The sequence below is a fragment of the Emys orbicularis genome, chromosome 2 (genome assembly GCF_028017835.1).
Source record: "Emys orbicularis isolate rEmyOrb1 chromosome 2, rEmyOrb1.hap1, whole genome shotgun sequence".
In the NCBI taxonomy this organism is placed as follows: Eukaryota; Metazoa; Chordata; order Testudines; family Emydidae; genus Emys; species Emys orbicularis.
Genome location: NC_088684.1, coordinates 209,566,530 through 209,589,229, shown reverse-complemented (window position 1 = coordinate 209,589,229; position 22,700 = coordinate 209,566,530). Strand labels below are relative to the sequence as shown.

General features: G+C 39.8%; 1 protein-coding gene across 15 annotated transcripts in view; it reads left to right on the top strand.

The window, feature by feature from the left end:
• ARPP21 (cAMP regulated phosphoprotein 21) overlaps positions 1-22,700 on the top strand; it is a 150,186-nt gene that overhangs the window by 73,208 nt on the left and 54,278 nt on the right. For all 15 annotated transcript variants that reach the window (XM_065398015.1, XM_065398013.1, XM_065398016.1 and 12 more), the window contains 2 exons: positions 1,539-1,799; positions 11,591-11,717. In XM_065398015.1, the coding sequence (XP_065254087.1) occupies positions 1,539-1,799; positions 11,591-11,717 (388 nt within the window). The remainder of the gene's footprint in view (positions 1-1,538; positions 1,800-11,590; positions 11,718-22,700) is intronic.

Genomic DNA, 22,700 nt, shown 5'->3' with positions numbered 1-22,700 from the left:
GTGAATTGTCATTTTTTTTTTTTCAAATTCACTTGTTTAAAACTTTTTGCCATCAAATCAATGGAAGCTGTGGATGCACCACGTTTCTGAAATTCAGGCAACGAATTCAGGTACCTAAGTATGGATTCAGGAGCCTGGATTTAGGCACGCAGGACCAGATTCTGGCCTACAGTTTTGAGAATGATGGCCTATATCTGTTCCCAGATGGAATTAGTGTAAACCTTAAAAAATGAGATTTCTGCATGTGATTGTGAATTTGAAATTGGCTTACAACAAATATTCTGATGTATTTATTTAAAAATCCATACTTTCTTTTCAAAAACCCTGCCAGTGAATGCATTATGCTAGAATATTTTTGGAGAGTGAACATAATAGGGGTATAAACACAATCCAAGCAAATTCATTAAAAAATTCATAGGCATATTTGAGGAAAAAATTATTTGCGGTGTTTGCCCTCTTCAGTAACGGGGTGTGAGCAAGCAGTTGGGGAACATAGTGTGCATGTTTATGCACAATGCACTGATAATATTTTCTTACTTCTCGATGGAACGAAGCAAATATTAAGACAAATGGACCTATGTAGGCAAAGCCCTTAGGGCCAGATTTTTAAAGTTAGGCTCCTAACTCCCATTGATTTCACTGGGGCTTAGACATTTAAATACCCTTTTAGAATTTCACTCTAAACCCTCACAGAGTCCTATTGAAGGAAATAGGATTCTGCTCAGGCACAGAGCTCCACTCACATGGATCCTTTTATAAGGTCAGGGCCTGATGCTATTTTACACCATTATACACATTAAGGGTATAATCTGGCTCCACTGAACACAAGGGAAGCATTGTCATTGACTTAATTAGGGGACAGGATTTCACCTTATATGCCTGTTTGGTATGTTGGTCCCTGCCCTAGCTAGATGGTGGCCCTAAGACTACTATATTACATGTTTATTAACACCAACTGCATAAAAAGTCTTTAACTAGCAGTTGAGAGCTGCAAACTGCTCAGTCTCCAGATTACAAATTTTTGCCTAATATTATATTAAAATGTATGGATTGGGATATTCAAAGGAATCAAGGGTGCCTCAATCACATTGAATTTCCCTTGGGATACTTACAAAATCCCAACTCTAGTTATTAGAGTACCCTTGGTTAAGGAATTATGTGTTTGTGAGGGGAACCCATACTTACAAAGTAGTGCTTAGGTCCTTTCAGTTCAAAATGTGTCCCTTTGAAAGCTTTAGAGTTCACTAGTTTTTAGAATATGGGTAGGATCAAAGAATTCCAACCAATGAGGAGCTGCTGTTTCTCCATGTGGTGTAATTTACCTTACAGTCTGGAAGCATTTTTCAAGCCGTTTTCAGTGTTTTATTTTTATTTTCTATTTATTTTCTATCTATTTGTTGGTTACCCTGACTCGTTTGGTGGTGCATGAATTTATTTTCACCTGCTTCTCATGCTATTCTTAGAACCTGGCTTTTTGTTTTTCAAATGTCTACTGCAAATATCATGTTGATAATTTTCAGCTGACTTTTGCCCCACAGCGAGATGACATGACAACACAATTTAGCCAGATGAGCTTAAGTCGTCAGTCATCAGGAGACAACCCTGAGTCGCCTTCTGGTCCTGTCTACCCATCACCTATTATACAGTCATCTGGCCAGCAGACTGGTTATGTCATGGCATCCCCAAGTCAGCAGCTTCCCCCAGGAAGTTTTACAGGTTCAGGTCCACCAGTATCCCAACAAGTACTGCAGCCTCCACCACCACCCCAGGGCTACGTACAGCAACCACCACCTGCTCAGGTAAGTAGAATTTTTACCTCTTTATTGTGAGTTTAGCACATAGCTCCAAACTCTGGGACCTCTGTATAGCATCATAAATGGAACATACAGCATAGACTTGGGGGTAACTGGAGAATATCTTTTCAAGGAATTCACAGCTACTGTGGAGCAGATTTTTTTGGCAGTGGGAAGTTTCCATCATTTCTGTTGTTTCATTGATTCCAACAACTCCTCCCTTCCCCCACCATCATTTTCTGAGCATTCATCTGTGTTCCAGGATGTATCTGTACATGAATATAAAGAAGGAGGGTGAACAAACATTCAGAGTCCCTTTTCTCCTGTGAGCCACATGCATGCTAGCAGAGGTAGCCATTCATCATATTTAATTGACTTGAACATGTAAGACACCACAGATCAGTAATTTTTACTGTCTTCCTGAAGACTGATTATGTTTTACTGTTCGCCACCAAACATCCATGGATGTCTCCTGGGTATCCTTGCAGAACACAGAAAGTGATTACTGTCAAGAAGTAAAATGCACCGATGATTTTCTGGCCCATTTTCAAGGTATACATTTTAAAAAGTCAAATTTCCAACTTAATTATAGAAAACTGCATTTAACGTGCAGCTTAAAATGATAAAATGTTATTAGTCGGGGGGGAGGGGGAGTTATTTTATCCTCTAGAAAAATATTTGTTTAAAAAAAATCCCATCAAACACTTTAGCATAAAATGATTTTAACCCGTGGTGTTATTTCTGTTCGTTATTCCTTATTGATAATACAACTGCAGTTGTTGGTATGTCTCTGCACTGTTGTAATAACAAAGAATGTGGGCTACTAAGCTACTTTTAACAGCCTTGGGAGTTAATATTAGTACAGAAAATTAGAAGAGTAAGGGCTGTTCATGCCACAGAAGATACAGTGGCACATGATATTTCTAAGTCTAAATATTGTGCAGCTATTTGCCCCATATATGTAATTTCCTGAGTAAAGAGCTTGCAAAATATTTAATAGAGATAAAATATTTAGCAGAAAAGCTTGCTCTTTACATGTGGAATTTGCCTATTTGTCAAATTGTAAAAATTCCACAAAAGGGCAGTGTTATGAATTTATTTTATTATATAAAATATTACAAGAAATATTTTTCACTATGTAGCGATTTGCCAAATGTCAAAAATTTACAGGTGTGAATTTGGGGGAGAGGGGGACAGAAGAAGTTGTAATATCCCCTTTTCCCGTACCCAAACTACATTATCTACATGAATAAGCAGAAAGCGAAAATCTTACAAGCTGTCCTGCGTTCCGTTCCCACATCTGTCACTAGCTTTTCTTAATACTATGTGTTCTATAACATTTTCAAGTATTATTTAACCAAACTTCAGAACGCTCCTAGTGAACTAGATAAATATGAGCTACCTCTGTTTTACAAACTGAGGTTTAGAGAAGCTAAGAGATGTTTCATGGCTATTGCAGTGAGCCAGTGTTAGGATTAGAACATGGTCCCCTGGCTCAATGGGCCATGTTGATGCTGCTGTACCACTGAGTGTGCCTTGTCAAGTCACTTAATCTTTCTGATCTTAAATTTCCAAATCTGTAAAATGGGGATAATACTACTTACCTACAGGTACCTGCCTACCTGTGGCTGGGATATTATAATCCTGTATATTTTTGGATTTCATGTATGGAAAACAACATTACCAACATTTCTAGGGCTGGTAGGGAAGTGGGGGGGAGGCATTGTGTTCTAATAGATTAGCCATAGGATTTTGTGTCAAGAAACCAGAGGTCTAATTGTGCTTCTGACACTGGCTTACAGTGTGATGTTGTACATATCACTTAACTTCTGAGCCTCAGTTTCCATGTCTATAAGCAGGGGGTACTGGTACTTATTTCAGAGGGGCGTTGTGAGACAATTAAATAATGTTAGTAGAATGTTTTATTGGTGCAAAATATCAATAACGGATTAAGACTACCTTGGACCCGGATCCAGTCCAACCAAGGGGCCCCCCTGCAAAATTACCCATTCAACTGTGGCTTTCCTGCCTGTCACATCTGGGTCTCCAGTCACCATGGTGGACCTTAGACGTTGGACATTTGGCTCCAAATATTGTGGATCTGTGAGCCCCCTCCCAGCATGGGGCCCAGAATTGGATCTGGGTCCAAGGTAGCCTCGATATGGTTACCTTTAAGAGGTACCGTTCTTCTGTATTATTATACACTATAATTAGTGATAGAATAAAACAAAAAAGTGTCCTGTGTACCCAGATGGAAAATATATTCCATATATCAATTGCATTACATGTTTCATATCATCTGTTATACAGTATAGTGTGTACATGGTCATCAATATATATTTTTAAACAAATTACCTAACTGACCATGTTTTAATTTAAAATATACGTACCATAAAATGCATTTTAAATAGTGTCACAATTAATATATATAAATATCCATGCGAGGCCTCTCATATTATGCAGCCACTCAATCATCTGCTCTGAAGTTGCTGCTCAATTGTGTTCGTGTAGCTAAGCTGTCATTTTGAAGAATAATGCAAATTTCTTGCTGTCCTGGTTTTGAAGATAACCTTCAAAGTGTGAACCAAAAGTTAACCAATGTATGGATGTGTGTTCCTTACCTGTTCCGATCATGTCATGCCCCTTTGAATCCTTCTACTGACTTCCTTTTCCTCTGCGTGAACTTCAAACTTGTCCTTGTTTTCAATGCGCTTCACAGCTCTTCCCCACTGTCGTACCATGGCATTTTTAATCACTTGTCACATTGGTATCCAAGCATCATGTATGAAAGCCTTGTATTGGTCCAGCTGATTCAGAGGATGGGTAGAGCTGCAAGGATGGCGACATAGAGCAGGTTCCTTAGCTGGAACCCACAGAACTGCTGATGGGGTGTGGAGCTCTTATGCAAAGGCCCTCTTCTACTGTAATTAAACTTTAATATACATGGAGATAGTTGCATTAGAGAGTAGCATCCAGAGGCGTAGCGAGCGCCCTCCGTACCCTCCGACCGGAGGGGGCCCCGCAAGGAAGGGGGCCCCTAAAAGTGGCAAAATAAATACCGCATTCCAGTTTCTGCATTGTAAGGGGCCCTGCCCGGACATATGTTCGGAGGGGGGGCCCCGCAAGGAAGGGGGCCCCTAAAAGTGGCAAAATAAATACCGCATTCCAGTTTCTGCATTGTAAGGGGCCCCGCCCGGACATATGTTCGGAGGGAGCCACGTTCTTTGTTGCTAGGGCCCTGGTAGCATCCCAGTACGGGGCTGGGATTCCCCTGGATTCATAGATTCCAAGGCCAGAAGGGACCACTGTGATCATCTAGTCGGACCCCCTGTATAACCCAGGCCATAGAACTTCCCCAAAACAATTCCTCGAACAGATCTTTTCGGAAAACCTCCAATCTTGATTTAAAAATTGCCAGTGATGGAGAATTCACCATAACCCTTGGTAAATTGTTCCAATGGTTAAGGCGTAAATTTTTAATGGTAAGAGTAATTATTACCAGTCTGAAGTTATCTAGCTTCAACTTCTAGCCACTGAATTGTGTTATACCTTTGTCTGCTAGATTGAAGAGCCTGTTATTAAATATTTGTTCCCCATGAAGATACTTACAGACTGTGATCAAGTCACCCCTTAACATTATCTCTGTTAGACTCAAAGAGCTCCATCTGTTTAGCTCATCACTATAAGGCATGTTTTCTAATTCTTTAATCATTCTTGTGGCTCTTCTCTGAATCTTCTCCAATTTATCAACATCCTCCTTGAATTGTGGGCACCAGCACTGGACATAGTATTCCAGCGGTGCCAAATACAGAGGTAAAATAACCAACTCAGCTCCCACTTGAGATTCCCCTATTTGTGCATCCCAGGATGAGTAACAAACTGGAGATGTGGAATGGACTGAGTGGTCCGTAGACTGCAGATGTAGTGGATTGTTCTGAAACATAGCTATATAGCAGTGGCATTAATGGCTAGGAAGATGTTGCTTTGATAAAGTAGAGAAGCAAAATGGGACAAACCATGACCCATATGCTCTGTGTCACAAAGACCAACCCTATAAAATCAGCATCTTCCTAGCTACTATTGTCATTGCTATGTAGCTGTTTCAAGTAGGCCTTGAAATCTGAATAACTGATCCAGGGTGAAAGCTGTTGTTCTCTGTAGGAGGAGAAGCAGAGAGACTAAATAAACCAGTTAAGATGCTTATGCATGCAAAATGTTATAATGCAATAATCAATGTAATGCAATCAATGTAAAAGCACTTCTATATCATAGAAGTTGCTGACAAATTTATACCAATATAACAGAGGCTTCAGTCTAAATGGCTAATTAGTTCCTGTAAATGTAGTGGCAATGAGGTTTCTAGTAGTTTTCCTCTGGTATCATGCCACTTGAATAAAGCAGAGCATTGAAAATTTGGGAGCAGGTCCAGCGAGAAAGAAGAAGAAAGAAAAAGTTGTCCAAGCCTGCAAGCCTAAAGATATCTTACATTTATATATAAAAGTTTAATTAATGCTGGCTTTATTGCTATTTCCAAGGCTTCCTTTCCCATTCTTCATCAAAAGAGGAACCGACAGATTTTAAAGTGATACATCTAAGGGGGGAGGGAGGGTGAGCCCTTTGTCTTCTTCTGCTTCCTCTTCCACCATTGCGTATTCTAAATCTGATTAACAGATTCATTATTCAGTAACATAAACATAATGATCTGTCGTTGTCTAGCCTGTCCTCTGTGGGCTTCGGCATCATCCTGTGAGAAATACGTTCACTAGTGGAAACTAAGTACAGTGATCTGACTTTGCTTTTCTCCATTTCACTGGCAAATTCCTACTTTACTTTGCTTTCCATAGCCGTAACTAGGCATTTTCTGTGCCTGGGACGAGCAAGCATATTTGCGTCCCATACTGTTTTTTCGTCATTTTTCCTCCCCATTTTTTGCCCCACCCCACCCCACCCAGCCCCTCCGGCTTTGCATCCTGGGCAGCTGCCCCGCTTGCCCGCCCTGGTTACGGCCCTGTCACAATAATACACCTCATCCATCCTCTGATGCTGACAGCCATTCTGACATGCTCATGGCCCAAGCACTCCAATAAAGGACCAGTTCTCCATGCTCAGTGAAAACATCACCAGCATCCTCTCCTGCACTGACTAAAGGGCAAATTGTCTCCTCTGCCTGCGTGATTGAGGGGATAAAAAAATTGCGCTGAACAAAGCGATAGTAACAGAAGCAGCATCCCTCATGGAAACAAATCATTCTTAGGAGAATGGGATCCACAGATGAGAAGGACATCGGGCTTGGAGGATAGTAATGCTTCAGACACCGTACATCCATGGATTCTCTGATGGTGGTCAGTCTGTGTTAACTTCACTTGGTTCTTTGCCTGTATTGTGGAAGCTTCTCAAAGGGTGGGGGACCCAGGGCCACTAGCAGGCAAGAAATTTACTCAAAAAGGATGCAAAAAGCCTCCATGCACATGGTCCTTGACTCATGCTTGGGAATGTTCACTAGTTTTGGGGGACATACCCCCTTATTGTTCCACACAAGGGACTCTGTCCCCCTGAGAGAACAACTCTCAGATCATGAAATTTATTTTCCTGCTCTCAGCATGGGAGTAGTCAGCATAGAGGACAATAAGTCCCTAAATTAATACACAGGCAAGCCACCCAGGTGACTGGGAGGCATTTGTGTATCCAAAATCTCCATAGGTCAATGTAGATCCTGTAAATTCTCTTATGTAAGTGTAATTGCCATTAGCAGGGCCGACGAGGGGGCGGGGGGGAAGCCGGTACAAATTACCGGGGCCCGGCGGTCTGGAAGGGGGCCCGGCATCCAACTATGTTGCATATGTTTTTGTCTTTCTTGGTAGTATCATTATTTTTAGTCGGTCCGCCCTTGCTGGGGGGCCTGAAAAAATTTTTTCACCGGGGCCCGAACCCCATTAGTGCTGATGGGAGTTACTCATGCCTATAGAGAGAATTTATATTTTCCACCCCCCAGCAGACCTATGAAATATGATAACATTACAACTGGCTTCATTAACAATCTCTTGAGGAAGGTGTAAATTCAACTCTAACCAAATTTGTTGATAACATTTAGAATAGAAAACCTACATGCAGACAGAATCAAACTGTAAAATGACCAGGAGAGGTTAGGAGAGTGTAGTATGCTGAACAAAATGATTTTCAAATAAATGTAAAGTCCTGCACCTAGAGTGAGAAAGTAAACAGCACACCAACAAACTAGAGAAAACCTCTCTGGAAAGCCGTCTTAGAGGGACCCTAGGGTGCTGATAGACAGCAAATCAAATAGGAACAAAACAAGAAAAAGCCATTGCTGTTCACAGATCTCTATATGTTATATAGGGGATCACATGAAATATGTCAAAGTGATAATGCCATTCTACATAGCACTGGTCTGAGTGTCCTTGGAATATTAGGCACAGTTTAGGATAGACAGGAAGAAAATATGTTGGAGAACAAAAGTTACATAAGGGTCGGATGACAAAATACATGGAGAGACTGAGTTAAGCTTAAATACCGTAGTTTAGAAATAATAATTTATTTATTAAATAATTCAATAAGTAAACTCAGGAAGGAAATGGTACCCTATACATGGCTTCAGAATAACAACATAAATGAAGAAAGGTTTTTTTTCACAATGTTAGGAGGATTGAAGCAATGAGTTGAAGTTGAAGAAGGAAACATTTAGGTCCAGTGTACACTAGAAAGGGTTTGCTGATATAGTTATATCTGTATAGCTATAAATCTATTGAGCTGTAGCGGCACACCCTCCAAGTTCAGGCAAAGCTTTGGCCAGTGTAGCTTATACTAATTCTCTGAATGAAATAAACTCTGCCAGCAAAAGTTTATAATGCAGACCTAGCCTTAGATTAGAAGAAAAGCTGTTAACATCAAGTACAGTTGGGCATTTCAGTAGACTAGCCGGGAGATGGTAATGATTTGTAGTCAAGCACAAGTAAAAGAAGATGTTTGTGGGATTGAGGTAGCGAGTAATTCTGCAAAGTGCAGGAGGTTCAGGATAGATGACGTAAGTGGTCTCCTTGGTATCTATGATTCTATGAATTCTGCTGTTCGTTAAAGTAATACCACAGTGGGCAAATATCAGGTTTGGATTACTTTTGGGGTGAAATCGTGTCTGTAGGCTGAAGGAGAGCTGTACAGAAGACAAATTAAAGTATGTCCTACAAGATCAATAAATCATTGATTGTCAGCCTAAAATCCACTTTAACCCATGTCTATATTCTGTAACAAAAACGTCTATTCTTAGCAAGTCATCCATGCATGATTACTATCAAATTCAACCATTAATCACCCCAAATTAAATGATTTTCCATCTAATGCTCCATGCCACTAACATTTTTCAAAGTGATAGATTGCTGTACTGATAAGCTAGTAAATGGAGTATATAACAAATGTATTCAGTTCCAGTGAATTAAAAAAAAAAAAATCCTTGTAGCTACAGAGATGAGTTAGTTCATGGCTGTACAGTACTTTTAAAAATGTTAAGTGCTACTAAGTGTTATAGCAGTTATTAGAATAGGCTAAGCAGGCTCAACTAAAACTTCAGTTCCAGACCTAAACTGTTCGGGCTACGTTTTTAATTTGATACCTATGAACTTTCCATACAATTATTAATGGCAAGAGGTAACTCATATTGTTCTCAGATGGCCATTTATTTTTAAAAGTTTTAAGAGTTTAGCCTCTTTTACCCGTGTGAGTTTGCCTCACTAACCTTGTCCTGCTGGGGTAAAATTAGATCATGCATTTAAAACTGGGATTTTTCAACTCCAGACAGTTAGATCTGGGGACAAATGTTCTTACGCTATGCCCATCGCTCGTATTGCAGTATTCAAAGATAAAGCACAGTTCAAAGGCAGGCTACAATTTAGCATTACTCCGCGTTATTCAGAGCTGGAATAGCTCAAAACATGTTCAGATTAAAGCATTCATGGTTTGATTATGGCTGGTTGTACCTGACAAAACAAAGCAACAGTATTTACATGGGTTCAAAAGAAAAACAAAGATTTGATATCTGATCCTCTAAATTCTGCCAATTTGCCTGGAGTTCTCTTCCCTTCAGAGACCTCCCCCAGTCCAGGTTCCCTGATTCTCAGTTTCCCTTCTCCTTATAATTCCTTCAGTCCTCTCCCCACTTCCCATCTATGGTTCACCCTCATAAACTGTGTCCTCCCCTCACTTTCCTCCTTGTAGTTCTTCCTGTTCTCTTTTTCCTGTAGTTATCACCATTTTGTAAAACAGTGTCCACTGGGAAGCTTTTGTGAGAGTTTTCGTACAGAGCTATAGAAACATTAGCCAAAATGGCACATCTTGAGGTGATTATGTAGTGGGTAAAAAATTTCATTAGACCCCTTTCAAGTGCCAGCCTGGCACTGTATGTGTATTTCTGTAACTTAGTTCTGTTGCTCTTGGTAGTTTTTCTCTGGTGATAAAGAGCCTTGTATCTCTGAGATTTTTAGCCTGTTTTTAAAGGGATTCTGTTGGCTCTTTAAATACCTGTCATATATGGCCTTATTCTGTTTACTGTTACTCTCACTGAGCAATACTCCATGAGTAGTCCGGTTATCTCCGGTGGAACTACTCCTGAGCTAAGGTACTGCTCAGCATGAATAAAGGTGGCAGAATCTGACCCACATGTACTAATTCCTGTTGTATTAAAAATAAAAAGCATTTGTGTCTCTTTTTTGAAACAGGCCAAATACTAAATGTGGAAACCAATATAATTCCATTGGTTTATAAAGAAGCACAGACAGACATTTCAAATAGTCTAAGAACAACAACAACAACAAAAGTTCTCTTGAAGATCTTGTAGAGGTGCCCCTGTATACTTTATATTTTATCTTACTAACCATCATAGAATTGCTCCAAATGTGGAGTGCTATTGAACTCACTAAGGGCCAGCGCAAACTGTTTAGCTCCGATGTCTCTGTAATGGTGATGACGAGTGTGCAAGAAAAGTCATTGTGTTCAGTTGCCCTCAAACTTGCATTTTCCAATGTGTGGGGAGGCAGTTGAGTATACTCTGTTCTGTGACATACAATAGCTAGCAACACTAGCTGATTCAATACCTACTAAAAGCTTTTGAAAGAGGAGGGATGCTAATCATTTTTAATCCATAATATATTCCTGCCAAATGTGCTAGAAGCTTTAAAGGGAGAGATTCATGCAGGTAAGCACTTATCCATTAAAGAGGGATAGGCTGACAATGGAGACTCTCTTTCATACATACAAATATCTCACTTTCATACAACATGCACATTTTGACTCCAGGCCATTTCTGCTCTCAATTGTCCATTTAATATTCCCCAGAGTTTATTTAATTGTTTTCCATATGGTCTACAATACATTCATATTAGCATTATAATTTTGTGCAATAAGGTACTTCTGTGATATTTTTTTTTTTGGTCTCTTGTTTATATGTAACATTGCTTACACAATTTTTAAAAATAACTGCTATTTCTCTCTGCTTCTCTCTGTGACATTAAATTAGTTGAGAACAAAGTAATTCAGTATTTGAAGAACATTTGTATTCATGTTCCTGCTTCATTTAGGGTTTTTCAACTTACACACTAACATTGTTTAATCCTTAAGACATCGATAATCACATTGCAAGAGAAAATTGGAACTAAGTGACAGTGCTTGAAAATGTACTATGCAAATCTTTTCTTTTGATTACAGTAAAACTAAACTACTTCACCTGACTTTTTTCTGTATGTCTTCAGTTTCTGTCATAAGTACTAAGTCAGTGTTTTTGCTTTCCACAGATGCCAGTGTATTACTACCCATCTGGTCAATACCCTACCTCAGCAACTCAGCAGTATAGACCCATTGCCTCAGTTCAGTACAATGCACAGCGGAGTCAACAAATAACCCAGACTGCACAGCAAGCAGGTATTTGCATCTGTTACTCATTTCTTCAGCGGTTTGTGTTGCATTTACTGATGAACCTACTGATCGTACTTTAATTTTGGGCTTGAAAAGCTAGTGTTGGAAATTGGCCATTTAAGTAAGTTGAAACAGTCAAAAAACAATTTTGCTTGGAAAGCCATACCATGCAAGAAAGGAAAGCATGCTTCAGTGCTGTCATCTAGCATGCGTCCCACAGCGTGGTTCTTCCTGCATTAATACGTTACATCTTGGATCAGAAGTAAGACAAGTGGCAAATTACTGTGATCATTCATGCTTCATTTGAAAGCCAAGAGTGACATTTTATTGCCTTCATCGTATGTGGTCCCTAAACATTTTAAAAACAAGAAACCAGTAATGGAAACATTTTGGGGGCATTCTGCTCTGCAAAGCTGAAACTGTATCTGTGATGTGGCGCCAGCCAGATAAAAGGCAGTCTTTACCTTGGTAATATTCCACTATTTTCCTCCTTTTGAGGTTAGTGTTCATGAAAACAGCAGGCAATGAGGTGCTCTAGAGTCTGTGTGGCACCCACTTGGATATTAGCTCCCTGAAGCGATGGGCAGTTGGAAGGGGGGCCGTTACACTGTAAGAGAGTGAGTAGCAGGTCTCACAGTGAACCGGTCTCTTTTCCTACTGTGTCATGCCACTCCTAATTAAACCATATTAAGGATGGGGGAGACAGAGTGAGACTGATCTTGGTCGATTTATTTGTGCTGGTGCGAGGTTCTTTGTGTTCCTAATGAATAAACAGAGCTTCTGTAAAAATCATTGATTGTCTGTTTCTCCAGTGCAAACCTCCCCCATGCTGTGTCTCAGACAAATATTAACTTTGGTAGGAGGGATTGTTTTGCCACAGGGTACACAATCGTAATTGTGTCATGTAGGATAAAGCGCGCTGTCTGTCTGTCTATTACTATCTAGCTCCAGAAATGCAAATGGTTTGATAAAAATTCCTGTGAATTTTGTGGTGGTGTTTTTTTTTTTTTTATGGAAAATCAGCTTCTCTGCCAAGGCTTTGATCCACAACTCCTTTAAGATAAAAGTCAATAGCATAGACATGAGAGATGGAAAAGATCTCTGGGGTCATCCAGCCTACTCCCAATCTCTTTAAGGTGACCGCCGACAGGCTTGTCACACTTTATTAGGTGTTCAGAGAAAAAAAGCCATAGCAATACACAGTTATGATTGATTTGAATGATCAATGGCTCTTCTTTTAAAGCTGTCCTGTGTTCTAATAAAACAGGTGTTGGTTTTGGTCAGTGTGGCTGGTGGGGTGCTTACTGTCAGATTTCATAGCTTTGGGAGAATACAATTCTCAGAGAGATGTAATATTCCATAAAGGCCATCTATCTCTTCTAATTTATCTTGTCTTACAGTATGGTATCCTATTTATTATCCATATACAGTAGATCTTTGAACCTAAGTGCAGATTGAATTGTATGGTACTATTTTGGTTGACTGTGTTGTTATAAAATCATATTTACTCTATCAGTTAAATGGTAGATCAGTAATGTGAAAGTTATGGTAATTAAAGTACACATGGGACACATTCTGAAATGCGTCAGCAAATTTTTCGCAGAAAATTCAACTATCTGATCTTCAGAGACACTATCTGAATACCAGGTTTAATTATATACCGTAGTGTAGTAACCATTGTGTTTGGGTACAGACTACGTAGCGACATCAATTGTATTTTTGCTTATGTGTTTTTCATATTGTTTTTACTTATGTGTGCGCCAAGGAGTTAGGTTACTACAAGAAAAATCTCTTGAGTTGGGAAAATTGTCAGTATCTTTAAAATTCCTCCTTTCAATTATTGACAACGCCATTGGAAAAATAATTATTACATCATGTCAACATTCTGTGGTGAGAGTTTAGTATTTCTTTGATGGTTGTTTTAAATCTTTACCCATTGCCCAGGTCCTAAGCCTTACTTTAGAATCAACTCTTTTAAATGGGTCCTAGCTATGGGCCAGATTGAACCCTCTCATAGAGATATTTACATGAGGGGAATAGGGTGCCAGGAAACTCCACAAAGAAAATCTTGCAGTTTCCTACAGACCTTCTCTTTAAGTGAGAGAGATTAGGGGACAAGGCATGGGGGGCCAACCTCCCAATCTTGCTGACCCTTCAGATTCACAGGGAGGGGAACCCAAAGTCCCATGCACAAGGTCAGCCCCTCCATGCTGCTGTTGAGACACCATCGCTCCTGTTGGAGTCATGCTCTATTGGGAACGAATCCTGGGCCATCACAACAGCCGCTGTGTGAAGAAGAGTTAATTGAAGGACAGATACCCAAAAGGTTTTCCTCTGCCTTTGTGGGAGAGAGTTCCACAGAGTGTACCTTCTACAGCCCCTTAGGGAGCCAGAACCTAAGGAGACTGAGCTCAGAGAGGGACTTCAGTGGAGTGAGGTAGAGAGGAGGATGCTGTGAAGTCAGTGCTCTCTTACCCCCACCTTCCAGAACTCCAGGGTGATCCACCTCACCTGCTTCCTCTCTGCTTGAAGAAGCAGGGAGGATACTTAGGTCCGATGGTTTTTTTCCTTGATTTTTGTAACTGAACTGACTCATGCCCTCAAATTTTCACTCATATTTATAAAGGTAAATCTAATTATCTGCAGAGATGCATTTTCTTCCATTACCTGAAGCAATATTGATATCCATCTTACTATCGACTTATGCTTTGAAATGTCTGAAAATGCCTCTGAGAAGGTAAGTACGGAGTGACAGAAGCTTTTCTTGGGCATTAACTATATATTTAGATGATATTTTCTTTATACTTGTAGCCAGTGAATAAATGGGTAAGGATTGATTATTCTATTTTTTTCATGTTCCTTCACTTCACATAGCATTTGGAAAGTCACTAATCTTCTGGAGTTTGATTGATGGATATAAATTATGTTTCATGAAATATAATAAAGTACACTGCTTATGTTACAAATTTACTGCAGGCTATTCGCTAGACATTCAAACTCTGGGGGAAAAAACTCCTTTGGATATCCATTCAACTACTGCAGGAACATACGACCACTTAACACCAAATACCTTTCTGAGCTATGCTCCTTTGGGTTGGCTAAGTACGTGTTCCAATCAAACGGCAAATATTCCAAGCTTTATGCAGTGTTGCAAGAAATTACCTTCAAATGTAGAATTAAGGGCCAAGATTGAGGTTAGCATATGAGCAGAATGTGAGGCAGCCATGGCTAAGCATGGAAGTTTAAAAGAGACATACAGATAGTAATGATGGCCGCAGAGAGAGCGGAAGAAGATTGTGTGAGAGTGAACAAAGGAGGCAGACATGAATGAGGCAGATGAAAAGATTATTCCTGAAACTTCTTCCCTGAAGATTTAGCACTATTTGCTGCTGGTGAGAGAAAACTGCTGCAATATAGAGAGGCATATGGGAGTCAGAGTTGTGTGCCTACCAGTAGAATAACGAATGTGGCCAGGGACGTGTTGGGAGCCTCAAGAGCTCAAAGAATATTTTATTAAAATAAGAAAGTTTGCCTGCCCAGGAGGGTTTTGGAAGCTTTCATAGCTCTGGCAAGGTGTTGAGGTCTGTCGTTTTCCCACTTTGGGCTCCAGAGGGTAAGGTTTGATCTAATGCCAGCAATTTGTTTTTGTTTTTCTTAGAAAAGGTCTCTTTATGAGTGGAGCAATAATGATGACTTTTACAGCAAACGGCTAAAGTAAAATGTCAGTACAGCATCTTTAATGGCTAAGGGACTCTGTATTCTCTCATGGTTGTGTGAAAAGAGAGCAATATGAAGTTAAAATGGCTCCAGGGCAGAAAAAAAGATGAGCTCACCTGAAATTAGATTAGGATCTAACAGCGATAAATCATTTGGCGAGAGGGATGAGAACTCTTGATGGATGGATAGATAGATAGATAGACATATTTTAGAGTGCTGCCTAGTATGAGAAGATAAGTGACCCATTTCTTGCAAGAGGCAGCTTCACAGAAGGTTTCCCATAGAAACCTTTTGTCGTTTACAGTATATTAATTTAAATTCAGCATGAAACCACTAAGAGACAGCCTTACCAGTGTTGCTTATTACAGAGCAGTGGTGTAGCCTTTGAAATGCTTAGTTTTACTTCATGTAAATAAATAATTTGTTGTTCTTCTTCATTGCATTTCCTCCACACCAGCCCTTGGGCCCGATCCTGCAAAATGCAAACATCCTAGAAGTCAATTAAAGTGTTGCCATTAACTTAATGAGAGCAGGGTCAAGCCATTGGCTAGTACACAGTACATGCACAGTACATTTTGTAATGAATCATTAGAATATTTTCAAATGACTTTTCTCAAAAAATAATAATTATATGTAGGAGTACTTTGTTGATGTGTTCATCTTTGAGCTTTATAGTAAAGAACATTGCCTTCATTTTCTTTGAAAATCACGATCTAAAATCTGTACAGGTCTGGGCTCAAGTGAACGTTGATAGTAATGATGTAATGTAAATGTCTGTGTTGTGACAAGGAATTTCTGTAATTTTTAGAACTTCCCAAATATATCTCCATATTCCTTGAACTGTGGAGTTTAGTCTCTCTCTGGTCAATGAACATTTACCACTCTTTGATGTTGTCTCATCTCGCTAATATTTCAATATAAAGAATACTGGCCATTTCAAGCAAATAGATGTACCGGTATCTCTTTTTGTACCATGGAACGCCTGGTTTCTTGACTGAGTGAAATGATATTTCTGTATTCTCATACAGCAGTACTAGAGAATTGTATCTCGGCCACTATCAGCAAGTATTTTATTCTTTAATATCGGTCTCTCGGTAGTAGTAGTTTGAAAGCATTTGAGCTTCGTTCTTGTCCTTGGATGATAAAATGGAAATGTATTCAGTAATGAACATTTGTATTTTACCATAGTTGATAAAATCAGCAAAGGGAATGATTTATATCAGTGTGTCGGTGTATTTATTTTCAAAATAATAATGCTTAGCACTGAGAGTATATTTCATTTTTAAAGTGCTTTACAAATATGAGCTGATGAAGCCTCACAAACACCACTTTGGGGTAGGTAAGTATTATTATGCCCATTCACAGATGAAGAAGAATCTGAAGTAGACAAGCCATTTACTTCCTCTGTCTCACTGTCCACTATATATGTAATATATCAGACCTGTTCCCGACAATGTGTGATGGAGCTTTGCTGGATCACTTTATATACATCACTTTGTCTGGGCTATAGTTTAACCATGACAGTTAGTCTGGCTGATCACGTGCCCTCCTCACTGGCAAGTTGTGATATAAACAGTGACCAGTGCTTAATTTGCGCCAGGGCTTGCCAGGACTGAGTCCCAGCCCCTCTTTGCTGGGCAGTTCATAGCCCCAGCACCTCTGGGCTTGCTGCATCAGTTATGAATGTAAAAAACTTGCTTGAGCCCTGGCACCTAATTGCTTGAGGCCCAGTACCTCTTTCATTACAAATTAAGCACTGACAGTAACTAAATCCTACAGTACCGTCTTGAGCTCAATAATGAAGACTATCTATTGAGCAAATCAAAGCCTAAGCACTATTGTGTTTGGTTGGAATACCTTGCTGCTAAAACTTTTCAGAAATGTAACAAGCCCACAGAGATTAACACGGGGTTGGATGTAATTGGATTTTTGTTCTGTAATTCCGTTTGAATATACAGATTTTAGGATTTCATAGGCATTTGAGACCCAGTAAACATTGCCATTATAACTCCTTTCAATTTGCATAAAGTCGCCAATTCCTATTCAAATCTGCCTGCGTTGCTCCAACATGCTATCCTTCTCTTTTTTTAATCATCACTGCTTTTTCCTGAAAAGCAGAACAATTGACTGAATACAGTAGCACCTCTGTCAAAATAATGTAATTATGGGAGGCAGATATATATATTTGAAAACTACATGGATGCAGTGGTTCCTTTTATGATAGGTATGCATTGATATTCTGTCAACAGCAAATGTTTGTCTCAAAGGAGGGGTAATATTTCTGTTGTAATACCATATTGTTAGTATTTACAGTCTCCGGTAAGAAAGAAAGGGTTTTTCCTCTTTAATGTTGCTCTGAAACAGGTTTTAAGCTGGGCAAGATGTACCTTAATGGAGCTATAAATGTGTTTAACTAGAATAATTGAGTCAAACTGACAATGAAATAATGCTTAAGCTAAGCTAAAATTCAGTCAGGTGTCTTAATTGAAGGGTTTTTATCTTCAGATTTCCTCTACTCCTCGTTGTCTTCTTAAAGTATCTTCCACTATAAACTTTTCTTTTTCTTTTTTTGTAAAGTGTCAGGCTTAAAAAATAAAATGATTTGATTTGCCATCAGGGTCGTTACAGAACCTTCCAAAGAAGGATTGCAGCTTTGTACCTTCATTAGCAGCCTGACGAGCAAGATCTCATGGTCCATGACAGATCTGTTTACATTATTCCATCTGTATTTTACAGGACATTCTTTGTACTTATACAAGCAGTAAATAACTTTTATTTATTTTTAAATAGCTCATCCAGAGAAAGTAATTCCTTAGTGGTAATTGTTCACTGCACTAATGAAACAGAATTGTACTTCCGGTGTCCATTTATGTTTGATAATCAAAACAGTAAGGGCTAAATTTATCAAACCCTGTTTCCCACTGAGAGAGCCTCGTGAGGTACATTTCTTATTTTCATGAAGGCTTGAAAGAAGGAAGATGGACATCAGAATTACAGTCTTACGGCACCACGTTTTAGTATCATATACTGCTGCATTACACTAGCACTGGTATAGCACTCTACCACTTCTGAGCACTTTATAAACATTTACTGACTAATGCTCACAATGCTCTGGTGAAGAACAGTAGGTAAGTGTTGTTCCTGTAATACTGGTGGAGACACTGACAGAGAGAGTACAATAATGTACTCTCAAGACCTCTTATCAAGTCAATGGGAAAGCCAGGACTAGAATTTAGATGTTCTTAGCCCCTCATGAAATCATGTCATCCTTCTAAGTTTAAGAGCACAGTCATACCACACAAGCGCTCAGCACATTCAATGTTAAATAATACGGGGATTTAGTTATGTGATTTTTGGTTAAGATCAAAGGTAGTCCTGCTGCTAAACTCGCTGCTGCACATTTCACTTGGAAAATTCAGAGGTAAGAGCAACATTTTTATTGAAAGACGATTGCTTCTCATTCAACAGACTAGCTTAATTATTCATTTTGTACACAAAGAGGAAGCTAGGAATGAGGAGAAAATACACCTACACTCTGAACGCTGAAAGAACCATAGGTAGGTCAAGTGCAGTTTGTGTGGGGTTTTCAAGTCCCACCAGCAGTAGTTAAAATGGCAGTCATTTTGAAAGTTTCCGATGAAATGTCAGGAATTTCACAGTAATATATTGATTTTCTAATCAATATGCATGTGCTAATCCCGTATCAGTTACTGTGCATGAACAAATCTAGGGAGGAACAGCCAGCTAAAAAAAACATGCAAAGTAGATAGGCTCTTTAGTGTTGTCCACTCCATGAGTGCTGGATATGGAGAGACACCTGATGGCATTCAACAGCTGGCATGAACAGTCTTGTTTGTATTTATTGCATCTGAATCCTATCTCCTCTCTGCCGTGAGGGACACTACATAATCGCTATTGCAAATTTATCACTCAGTCAATGCACAATGCTCCCATTGCTGCCAATGGAATTTTTAAGCACTGAGCAATTGAAAGGTTTATATATGAAGCTCTTTGAGGCAAGGACTGTTTGCATATTTATTTCTACACTAGCCTTTCCCCCCTAAAACTTCCCACCATTGCTATCACCAGTGTAACTCCAATGGTTGTAGTGCCAGTACAGAGTGGCTGTTGGCATCTCACTCACCACATCCTCTAACCCTGCTCACAGCAGGTCTAGACAATGCTTTTGTTGAAATGCCAACAGCTGGTGCATTGCCTACATTAGCACTCCCAATGGTGGAAAATTTTAGGTGGGGGGACAGTCAGTTTAGTCAAGGTTTTTGTGTCTGGTACAGTACTAAACACATTGTTCACATTTAACAAGTTTGTGTTTGTTTAAGTGTACAATAGAGATCAGCAATGCAGATAGGAAGGGAGACTTGCCTCACATTTGCGATATTTGCTTAAACTCCTAAAACGTTCATCAATACAAATTGTGAAATAGAAGAATTGTTTTGATTTGGGTACTGAGTGGAAGAGTGTGCACACTGTAGGTGACTAGAACAAAGTGTGTTCAGTATTTTAGCACAGACACGTGAGAGAGATCTCCTGTGTAATTGAAGCAATATCTCAGGGGCCAATCCCACAATCCTGATGCAAGTAAAATGGTGTTCAAGTGAAGTCAGTGGGAGTTTTGCCTACACATAATGCAAGAATAACAGTGCTTACTTGTACAAATTCCAGGATATTTTCATTTTGATTTGCCATCCGAGGTAAAACAGTAACAATGTTTAAAAAATGAATTTGAATTCTATGTTTCATATCCCAAATCCAATTGAAATATTTCCTAACAACAATCTTTTTATTTTTACTATGCCTTCCTCTAAAAAAGAGAGAGATGGGAATCTTCATATCGCTAACCTGCCATTTCTTAGAATTATGCTGTTATATTGTTTAGTATTGTCTTAATTTCCCTTTGTTTTCAAATGACATGACACATTCTGAGAATGTGTATGTGAATGAAGCAGCTTTTCTGATTATTCCCAAACAAAGGAGATGGTTTCCCTAGCAACAGAAGGAAAACCTCTCCAAATAGTTTCTCACCTCTTCTTCAGGGTCTGTTCCATTCTGCAGTTTGCTCATCATTTGCTAAAGGAGATACCATTCCTGCAGAAAGAGCTAGATGAAATTCAAAGTGGTTAGTAGCAACAACTGTTTTTGGCCACAAAAGTAAATGTTGAATTTGCTGTCTGAGTGCCCATCTTTAACAATGGCTTGATTGTTTCTGTTATTACTACAGAGTTCCTGTGAATTCATATTTATGGTTTAGAAGAAGTACTGTCTGATTTTAAGAAAGAATGTAAGTGGCCTTTTTTCCTGTACAAGTACGGTCCTGATGTATGAATTTAGTAGGAGCCCCGGTGGATTTTCAGTGGCATTTATAATTATGGAAAATGGATTTTCAGGTTGTGGACACTGGTGAGGATCCCCTAAACCAATGGTTCTCAACCCGTGGGCCACTTGTGGCCCAATCAGCACACAGCTGTGGCTCATGTGACACCCTCAGGGCCACACAGGTAATATATATATTGTGTGGATGTGGCCCACATAACACACAGAGAGCTGCAGCTGCGGTCCACAATGGTAAATAGGTTCAGAACCACTGTCCTACACTAGCCAAGGCTAATGGATCTTTAGCATGGGACTGCACTAACCAAATGACCTGTCCCCAACTGATCTATATGGGAGTAGATTTAGAGTGGAAACCTTTCAGGGTAGAGGTTTTCTTTTCTATGTCTCATTTCTATTTTTGTGCAGTGCCCAGTACAATGGGGTCCTAATTCTCACTGGGCCTTTGGGTGCTACCAGAACATAAACATTTAATAATAACAACAACAAGGGAAAGAAGAAGCCAGTCAATTATTATTAATTTATATTACAGTAGGACTAGAAGCCCCAACCAAGATCAAGTCCCTGTTGTGCTTGGTAAGTGTGTATATATAGCGTGAGATTTTGTGATGCACCTTTAAAAGGCACAGCACAGAACTTGTAACCCAGTAGGAGAAGGGTCTAAGGTTGCTTTTAAGGCCCCTTTGTGCCCTCCCAAATTTGGGCTGCTCTGGGGGTTGGAGAGGCTCCGGATCAACTTAGACAACTCTTTGGGGTGTTGTCTGAGTTACCACTGCCTTCTGGGGTTGCCCAGTAGGTCACAGTGCAGCCATCCTGCCCCCAACATGCCCCTCCAATCTGTAGCCCCATTCCGTACATATTCCTTTCTCCAGGGCTTGCGATGGGCTCCTCTGAAAGAGACCTGCAATCATCTTCCACAATGCCTATACCAGGGGAGTCCTCCCCCAGCTAGAACTGGGGCTTCTAGAGACCTTTTACACCAACCTGACCCTTTTATCCACATAAAAGAATGGGAGTGAGGCTCTCACCCATAATGAGAGGCAGACTGTGCCTGAACAACCTCTGGCCTAAATATAACTTCTCAGGGAAAGTCTTGGAGCCCTGTCTGCTAACCTTGGGGAGCAAGTTCCTCATGCTGCAGCTTGTTCTTCATAGGTGGAAACTTGCACCCCTGTAGAGCTTCACTGAGTGAGTTTAGTGGGGTTCCATGCAGGCAGAGAGGTCTGTCCATGTGGAACAAGTTGTAAGATCAGGGTCTGTTTCTGGAGACTTCACTTTGGTTTGCTGCTTTTAATCTGGAGGAGAGGAGGGTGGCCTGGGGGAAACCAACTCCCAGCTGCTCTTATTTCTTACCGGTATCTAGATGATACCAAGGTAATGAAAATCAAAGGATTAGTAGACCATTTACAAATTATCATGTATTTAACATTTCATAGCATAAATACTGTAGCTGGCATGGAGCCCTTTAAATCTGACTTTTTAAAGTTATTGGAGAAAATAATGAAGCACATAAAGGTGTTACTTAGTTATTTATGGCTTATGTGAATAAATATTCTATGAAATAGTCAATTATTTAAGGCAGAAGGAGAGTGTTTTTCCCTGTGGATATTATTACCCTCAGTCCATCCTTCATCTTCCCTTAGGTTTCTTTTGTCTGCATTTAATGTCCATGCTGCCCCTTTCCCATCTCTACATTTGGCCATTCAGAGCCCCCTCCTGCAAGATAATGGGCACCCTCATCTCCCATCGGCTTCAGTTGGAGTTGAGGATGCTTAGAGCCCTGCAGAATTATTCATATCTGTGGTCTTACCACGCAGGCCCTCCTAAAAATCCCCGTTGGAAAGGTTACCGTGTTTGCCATAGTTTGAACCGCATGCAGCTTGGCATTTGTTAGATTTGTTTTCTATTACAACCATCAATGTG